At 53.0% G+C, this 9,013-nt stretch overlaps 1 protein-coding gene across 1 annotated transcript; it reads right to left on the reverse strand.

The window, feature by feature from the left end:
• Nucleotides 1-218: 218 nt before the first annotated feature.
• On the reverse strand, nucleotides 219-7,386 carry MLEC (malectin). Its single transcript, XM_064168710.1, has 5 exons — nucleotides 7,030-7,386; nucleotides 3,641-3,819; nucleotides 2,139-2,315; nucleotides 1,966-2,023; nucleotides 219-871 (listed from the first exon to the last, which is right to left on the reverse strand). The coding sequence occupies exons 1-5, from the start codon at nucleotides 7,373-7,375 to the stop codon at nucleotides 642-644; spliced, it is 990 nt and encodes a 329-aa protein (XP_064024780.1). The 5' UTR covers nucleotides 7,376-7,386; the 3' UTR covers nucleotides 219-641.
• Between the last annotated feature and the right edge of the window lie 1,627 nt (nucleotides 7,387-9,013).

Raw genomic sequence — 9,013 nt, forward strand, 5'->3', positions numbered from 1 at the left:
ACCAGATAAATCCCTCTGCTCCTGGTGCAGCTTGCAGTCTTAGGAGAAGAACATCTCCAGAGGGGCTGAGCAGCTAGCTGGAGTCTTGGTATCTTACTGCAGGTGAGTACCATACATCAGGTTGCACACACTGTGGGAGATGCTGAGCCAGGCTCTGTCCTCCAGAGTCATTGGACACCCAACTGCACCACAACACTTGCATGTTCCTGGACAAAACGTGTGCTCAGGCCTGCTTTTACCAGCAGCTTCCCCATTTAAGGAACCACATTCCACCCAGCAAAGGCAGAGATCCTGCAGCACACAGCTTTCTCTCGGAGTAGGACACGGCCCAGGGCTGGTAGCATCAGCTTTCAACAGCTCCATTCACAGACTGCCAGGACTCTTGGATGCCCTGGAGAGGATCAGAGGTTGCACATGGTGTGAAGGGGAATACGAGGGCCTCGCTGCTTGCTGGCAGGGGGAAGGTAAGCTCTCTCTCACCTGGACCTGCTTTTCATTCCAAATCCTTTTTTTTCCCTCTTTTTTTTTCTTTTTCTTTTTTTCCCTTAAATTATAAACAATATGGAGAAATTGAAAGCAACCATGTTTAGTCCAACTCCTTCCCTCCCAGCCCCTTGGCTGATGCTCTGTAGGGCTTGCTCTCACAAGCGGCAGAGGCAGAAGAGGGTAGGAATGAAGACACCAAAGGCCACCAATATAGGAAACATGAGGCTGCTGTTGTCTGAGGCATAGGGGTTTGGTGTGCGTGGGCCTGACTGAACCCGGTTCTTATTTGCCTGTTTTTTAATGTTGGAGCCATCATCATATTCATCTTCATCATCATCTTCCTCTTTTTTCTCCAGACCTGGGTGTGGCTGCAGCTTTGGAACATCTGTCGGACAAGACAAAAGGTTACAGGGAGGGAGGATGTAAGCTGGGAAATCACTCCAGTCACTTCCTTCCCCTTCTCCCCAGTCTAGTGGGAATGTGGGCAGCAGGACATCAGATATCACATCCATACCACAGCCACCAAGCATCCTCCTTCAGAGGCTCACACAACTATTTTTTCCCTCCACGAGGTAAGAGCATCTGAAGACCCACTCTGCAAAGAAAATGACATCCCTCCATTCCATCTACATGTCACACAGGAGAAGTGACGGCTCAAAAGCACACTTAGAACATAAACAGTCAGATAACTAGATCTCTGTGTTAAAAACAAGCACCTTCTGCCCGTGGGACCACCAAATACATGCACAAACAGAAGAGGGAACAACCCTTTCCACAAACGGTTCTACCTCACACCACCGCAATTCACAACCTCAGACCTATCAGAGCAGCACAACCCATCCTACTCAAATTCAGTGATCTGTGCCTAAAGCCTGAATTGCAGGCTCAACACACAGCAAGGGGCAACCTTTGGCCACATGGTCATGCAGCAAATCTTCAGCAGCACTTGGCAGTCCCTCATCAGGAAAGCAAACCGCTGCTTTGCTCAGAAGGGGTCCTAAACCTCCCCTGAAGAAAAGCCATTGTCTCTGTTACGAACTGGAGTTTAGGGGAATTTATGGGGAAAAACATGTGAGGCCGATTTGTAAAAAAGATTAAATAATTCTCTCAAGCTGAGAATGCAAAACAAAGCTCCAGGTAATACTAGCTCTTTGTAGATGACTCGTTGGTGGGACTGCTGCTGACATCCAGGGCCAGAGAGAACTTATCTACAGCTAAAAGCTGAGACTGGCCAGATGTGTCCCCTTCTGCTCTACCCCACACCAAACTGAACTTTCTTGCTACAACAGTGACACAGCTTTGTGTGCTTGGAGGAGCAGGGCACTACACAGCTACTTCACACTGCAACAGCATGCTGTGGGAAACAGAGAAGCAGTTTTGGCAGAGGTGGATCAGCAAGAGCTATGATCTCATGGTCTGAGAAGCAACAGGCTGCTCTCCCAAGAAGGAAGAGCCTTCTGGCTCAAAAACTGTGCTTACCTTCCACTGTCCCTTGCAGGATGTATAGGGCACAGATTTTTGGATTGTCATAGTAGCCCTAGGGAAAGCAAAGGAGGGGGTCAGTGCTGCAGCTCAGAGGCAAAACATATTCTTCTCATCTAGGGAAGAAGGGGAAAAGGAAGATCAGAGCTCTGCCCAGAAAAGCTTATTACCTTTACAAACTCAATGTGGAGCTTCCCTGTGAATGTGGAAACCTCCCCCTGGACACTCAGCTTCCCCTTTTTGATACTCATGGGAATGATCTCATCATGAGCTGTGCTGTGTCCAACTCTGTCAAAAATGTCCAAGTCCTTCACCACCACATGGCCATTCAAGCGAACATCAAACACCTTCAGGGTGGAAGAAATGACAGTGTCAGAATGGATTTGGGCCCATGACAACTGAAAGGAGAACAGAGAGGAAAGGCCTCTGCTGCTTCTGCACCCAGCATTAGAAAGCATTGCAGCATGCACTGTCCCACCACACAAGCTCCGTTCCCTTGGAAAAGATTCAGAGCACAAAAACAATCCAGGGAAGACACTGAAGCATTGACACTGCTTTCAAGTACCCTGAAATCTGCCTCCTCTGAAACCAGTGCCTATATCTGCTGCTCAGAACCGAGGCCAGCACAGTTTTGTTCTGGTTTATTCATACTCTCACAACTTACTTTCCGCCTACTGGCTGAGGACCTGTTCCTATCAACCCAGGGTGGCTGTGGCATGCCAGACCCTAAACTGCTTCTAACTAACAGCCTGCAGCACAGCAGAGGAAACAAGCTGATGGAGGACACTGGGTTTGTAGGAGGCAAAGCCTTGAACTGTTTCCATGGATTCAGAGTGGAAGCACTTCTCAGGGCAGTACTGTCTCAAACGTCAGTGGGCACCTGGGGAATCCCAGACGAACCACATGAAGGAAGAGAAATCAAGGATGCCTCAGCCCTTCAGTTTCATCTGAGGCTGCTCTTTGCATCCACTCTGTAATCCAGCCCCACCAGTTCTGTTCCCTGAAACACTTCTCTGGCAGGAAGGCAGCATAGTGCTTGAGGAGCAGGGCTCTAAAGAAGCTGATGGAGTTGGAGGAAAGCTAGACTAAACCACACTCAATTCCTCTCCCAGTTGACCACAGAGCTTGGAGTTCTTTGTGCTTCTGCTTCCACATGTGTATGTGAGGGATTTCAGAAGTGGACAAGGATTATTCTCTAAAGAGCAACAAAGATGGCTGAATTTAACTCTCTGCTTTCAGGACCAGTTTTTACCACTATCACATTTGTAACAGTTGGTTGGAGTATAATATTTAACTCTGATCACTTCCCTGGACCAATCTGCGCAATCCTTCCTTCCAGCACGAGCATGCTTGTCAGGTTCAGCAAAATGGCAAAACCACTTCTGAAAGGCAGCAGGGCTGCTAGAGCTCCAGTGCTAAAGCTCTAGTGCTAGTTCTGTTCAGCTGCATGCCTCTTTCAATTGCTTGCAATGCAGTTTTCCAGGCAACTGGAAACTGTTTATCTGGAATGTGGAAGAGAGCTTAAAGTTTTAGACCCTATTGAAAAGCTCTAGGTGAACCATCACTGCCTTGCTTCAGTTCTTTCTCCAGCATGCAAAGCAGCCCGGGCAACCTGGACACATAGTCTTAGCCAAGAACTCACATAAGAGACAAGCAAGGAGCTATTGCTTACCTTCTGTTGTGACTGTGCAAAATAGACCTCTGCAAACTTCAATACCAGCACATAGTCACCTTCCTCTTTGATGGGAACTTCGTAGCCAAAGGTTTCTTCGTTGTAGCGCTCAGTCTGGTACAGGATCTGATCCTCCGCGTTGGACCGCAGGATCGGCAGCTTCATGCCATAGTCAGAAGCTGGGTTTCAAGCACAAAACAGTGAACAGGGTTAATTTTGAGGCTTGTGGCACTGATCCTTTATATACTCCCCAAGTGGCATTAGCACTTCTGCTCCCACCAGCCCTGACTCTCTTCTTTGCCCAGGAAGCACCAGTACTGGAGCAGAAGCAGGGAGAGACAAAGCGTCAGAACTCGGGTTCCGCAGAAAGGCAGATCTGTCCCTCTTGTGCTCTAAGACACAGTAAACCCACTGCCATCGTTTCAGAAAGAAGAGTCTGTTCCACAAACCAGGCACAGAGCCAAGGGACTTGGCCACTGACTCCTGCTTCAAAGTGGAAAAACATCCAGAATCCTTTCTAACAAATTCCAGTTCCAGAGTGATAAAAAAACACCACAGCAGTGCAGGACTGACTCGCTTTGCTCAGCCCTTCAATGGGTATGAAGTTAGCAGTTCATGGCATCAGCTTTCAGAGGCTCATTCTCAAGTGAAAACCTGAGCAATGGCAGGAGTGCAATACGTATTAGATGCCTTAGAAATCCCTTTCTTCTTACCACAGCCATGCAATTTCTGCCAGCCTGAAGGCAGAAAATAAAGGCAAGAAAGATGGACAAAGGTTTCAAGAGCACCAGCAGGTGCAGTAACTGCTGTTCTTGCAGCTATGAGCTGAACTGTTTGCAGGCATCTAAACCCCTCAGGAAGGCTCAAACACCATTCCCAAATGGGAGAAGATCTGAGAAACAACAGAAATCATAAAATTTGCATTCAGTCATTATTTCATCACCTCTAATGCAGCCCTCAAAAGACCTTAACCCAACTCAACTTTTTATTGTGTCAGGATTGCGGTACAAATGCAAACTGATGCATGCCTCGAACTCCAAATAATTCACCATCAAAACAGGGGCAGGAGAGAAGACTCTGGATAGCAGCTGCCCACTGGCACTTCAGGCAGCAGAAGTTGATCCAGAAGTTCTCTTGATGACACATGCCCCTTCCACCCCCATTTCCATGGGAACAGACGCTGCATCAGCCGAGACAAAGCAAGAGCTAACCCAGCACACGTTGTGGAAGATGGAGCCAATGCAAATGAGAGGAAATGAATGCCACTTCTCAGTCTCTTGTTTCTCACAGAGCCACTCAGGCAACTTTCTGGTTTTCTTTACTATCTTAACACAGGCACAAAAGCTGAAGACTCTAATGGCCAGAAATAAAGAAGGTGACAAGCTTAACCTCTCCTCCCACATAGGTATTTTCTGCCAGCTACAGATTACAGTGACAGCAACCAAAGAACTCCGCAGAAGTCAGCTCCTATTAGAAGAAAGCCTGCATAGGAAGAAAGCCCTTTAACAGCCAAGAAGGTAACTGGAGAGGAAGGTCTGTCACCTGCACATCAGAGGAAGAGAACTTGATTTTACACCTCTGGGTGTGCTGCAAGGCGACTTACCAAGAGCCAAGCCATACCCATGAAGTTGCAACTCAGGTATGTTTAGCACCTGTCTATTCTCTAATTGCCATCAGCACATTTAGTCCTTTAAGGCACAGAATCTGAACTGACACTTGGAAAAAAATACTAATTTGCTCAGAAACGCTATCCCTGAGTTTGGTCCCAGTCAGCCACTTACTCCTGCTCTAGCCCTTTACATGGCTATCAACACAGAGAGGAGCCCAGAGCAAAGCCAACAATGGTGCAATAAAAAGCCATTGAGGGAAAAGCAGCTGAGAGCTCAAAGGGGTAAAGTCTTCTCCACTGTGCCTGGCACTGCTGGCTGAAGCAGGATTACTGGAACAGTCTGCTGTTCAGAGACACCACGGCCTTTTTCAAACAAAGTGTACATTTGAAAGAGACCTTTTTTCCTCCTCAATTCAAAAATAAATTGTTCAAATCCACAAAGATATTCTCTTTGAAGACACATGCAAGAGGTCCCTGAAGGTATGGTGACCTATGGCAATCAGGGCATCAGCTTCCACTGGTGAAAAAATCCTAACAACCAGCATTGCCATTAATTGTGACCTCCCCTGCATCCATTGTGTCCAAAAAGCTCTCCATTTGGGATGACTGCCGTGAAGGGTACGCACTGGCAGCCACAGCTGTACAGCACAGACCAATCCTCACCATCCTACACCAAAACAGTGAGGATTAGACTTAAGTCATGATAGCTAATCTTCTCTGCAGTCCATCACTTACCTGTAACTGACAGCTGGAGCAGCTCAGCACAGATGACTTTTCAATACATTTGTGAATCAGCTAAGTCTGCCGCAGCAGTTATCAGAAACATGCAAAATTCATATCTCCAGAGTGGTCTCAGGGGAAGTAGGCAAAAGCAACCCAAGTGCAATAATTAGTTCTCTATCATGCTTACTGGTAGATAGAAGATTTCACTGATTCCGTAGTCAGAGCTGCTGATCATTTCCCATCCACCTCTATTTCTGCTTGTCTCTGCCCTTCTGTTGCCCACCCTGCCAGGGCTGGAGCCGTGGAACTGACCAGACGGCTGCACGGCTGCACCTTCCTCCTGCCCAACCCCAGCACCGCGGCTCCAGCGAGCCGCCTGCGCTGCTGCCCTTCGGCCTGCGCAAAGCAGGCAGCGCATGTTCTCGTTTCCCTGCGAGCGCTGCGGGCGGGCAGCCTGCTCTGGAAACCGGGGTCCTGCAGTGGAAAACGGGAGAAGGCGGCGCCGGGCGGCTGCATGCGGCCAGCTGGGCAGCCTGACCGCTCCCGCCACCTTTGCAGCCGAAATTCCACTCCAGCCCGCGGGGAGCGACTTCCCCGCGGACATTACACAACTCCGCACCCGAGGCCGGGAATACCAGCCCGAAGCCCGCAGGGCTCATCCCGCTGCCACCGCAGCTCAGGGCCCGCTCCGCCGCGGGGATGGGGGGACTGTGGACCCCAGCCGGTCCCGGCGAGAAGACAGAAGCGGCCGTGGTGCCGGCAGGTGACAAGGACCATGCGAGGACCGGGCCGGCTCTCTCTGCGGGCCTTCGCAGTCCCCAGCTCGTCGCCCCTGCAACGCCGGGCGCCTGCGGGCCTGACCGGGTCACCGGGGCCCTAAGGGGAGACCACCAACCCTCCACGGCGCGGCCAGGAAAAGCGGGACGGCGCCAGGGATCGCGAGTCCAGGACGCTCGCTGCCCCCGGGGTAGCGGAGCAGAGCACACCCCGAGGACAGCCCCACCGAGACTCCCGCGACGGGCGGCCCGCGCGCCACCGGCGTCCCCCGCGCCCTCACCTCGGCCCACGCGGCCCTCGAGCGGGTCCTTGCGGAAGTGGATGCCGTTCACGTCCACATGGGCATCGCCGCCCGCATTGACGGCCCAGACGACGCTCTCGGCGAGCCCGCCCGCCGCGCCCCGCAGCAGCGGAGGCAGCAGCAGCAAGGGCGGCAGCAGCAGCAGCAGCGCCCCGCGCGCCCCGGCGCCCACCATCTCGGGCTCCCGGCGCTGCGCCCGCCCCTTCCTGCCGCCACCAGGGGGCAGCCTACCCCTGCCGGGGCCGGCCGCGCAGGCGCCAATTCTCGCGGCGCAGCCCCCACGCTCGCGTCCCGCCCGCCGGCGCTGCGCTGGGAACAGATCCATGGGACGCCAGGGCAAGGGGCAGCGGCACAGCAGCTGCGGCTGAGCGGCCGCAGGATGGGGGAGGCGTGCGCGGCTCGTCCCTGCGAGCTGCGGATGCTTCAGGCCGGTAGCGCCCGTTCGGGGTGGAGCCGAGGGCAAGAATCAGCTCTCAGGGAGGGACGAGGTTTTACACAGCGGCTTCTCCGGAACGGCGACGCAGCTCGGCAGGGAAGTAACTGTCACCCTGTACTCGGCATTTGTGTGGCCACCCTTGGAGTGTTGTGTTCAGTTTTGGGCACCTCAATACAAGAATGATATCGAAGCGCTGGAACGGGTGCAAAGAAGAGCAGCTAAGCTGGTGAAGGGCCTAAAGAATGAGACTCGGGGGCCGCAGCTGAGGGAGCTGGAACTGTTTGAGGACGACAAGGCTGAGGGGACACCTTATCGCCCTTTACAACTACCGGAAAGAACAGTAGAGGCAGAAGTTAGTCTCTTCTCACATGTAATTAGTGATAGAAAAAGAGGGAACGAGCTCAAGCTGCACCGGAGCAGGTGCAGTCTAGGTATTGGGAGCAATTCTTTCAGTGACAGCAGTCAAGCACTGGGCCAGCCTGGCCGGGGAGGTGGTTGAGTCACGATCCCTGCATGTATTTAACGGCGGTTCGTTTACGTGTGGCACTTAGCCGCTTGCCAGGGTACGTTACTGATTGGCCCCGATGACCTCAGGGCCTTTGCCAGTCGGGATGGTTCCGAGCGCCGCTCGGTCCAACCGGCGAGCTGCGGCGCGGCCGGGGCGCAAAGCACTGTGGGAGGCGGCGGGGAGCGCGGAGGCTGCGCGGAGGCTGCGCGGTTACCGCAGCGACTGGCGGCGTCACGGTGGACGGAACGGAGGGACCGTGGGACAGGTCCAGGCCCCACGGGGAAGGGGAGAGCGGCAGGACGGCCGAGGCACAGTCGCAGCTCTCGGGAAGTGGCTGGGAGGGCAGCCGGGGGAGCAGGATCCTCGTTACGTGCCCGTACACCCATTCTGCGTCTCGGCAGGATGCGCTGGTTCCCCTGCGCATCCCTGCCACGGAGTGTGGGCAAAGGCAGCTACCAGCCCACCCGATAAGGAGTGAGGCAGCTGGGTGCTGTGCAGCCGCTGCCGGCCAGGGTGAGCTGCTCGAGGAGTGACTGGCAGTAACAGCGGCCTGGGACGGCCCAGTGAGCACCCTCCCAGTGGTGCATGTTACAGGACAATATGAGATCCTGGGCTTTTTTTGTGGAGGACCCTGGCAAGGTCTTGGGAGGGCTGGAGTGAGACATCACAGATGGAGCTTATGCAAAACTCACTAGACAGTGGGGGAGAAAGTAACTGGATGTCTGCCTCAGTGTTTGTCCTGTCTCATCTCGGTGTTCTGCAGAGCCTCAGGCGCCAGCCAGGCTCACGCCTGTGCTCCAATCACCATCCACATGAGCAGCAGCTGCTCCCAAGTCCCACTGAGGTTTTATTAATTTGAGTCTTCCACAAAGCATTCGCCCTTAGAAATAAAGGCTTGGCACTGCAGACAGAATGTAAGAGGCCTACTCTGTTGTACTGCCTTTACGAGCCCTCTTAACAAAGCACAGCCTTGCAGAAGTGAGCTCGGTTTGAGAGGGTAACTACCAAACCCCTGCTCC

Source organism: Pogoniulus pusillus, chromosome 30, assembly GCF_015220805.1.
Source record: "Pogoniulus pusillus isolate bPogPus1 chromosome 30, bPogPus1.pri, whole genome shotgun sequence".
NCBI lineage: Eukaryota > Metazoa > Chordata > Aves > Piciformes > Lybiidae > Pogoniulus > Pogoniulus pusillus.

Excerpts from the sequence above, each read along its gene's own strand:
- MLEC (XM_064168710.1), bottom strand. The coding sequence starts at position 7,375 with ATGGATCTGTTCCCAGCGCAGCGCCGGCGGGCGGGACGCGAGCGTGGG. Across the intron at positions 3,820-7,029 it reads CGAGGGCCGCGTGGGCCGAG|CTTCTGACTATGGCATGAAG; the intron begins GTGAGGGCGCGG and ends CTTGAAACCCAG. Across the intron at positions 2,024-2,138 it reads TCCACATTGAGTTTGTAAAG|GGCTACTATGACAATCCAAA; the intron begins GTAATAAGCTTT and ends TGCTTTCCCTAG.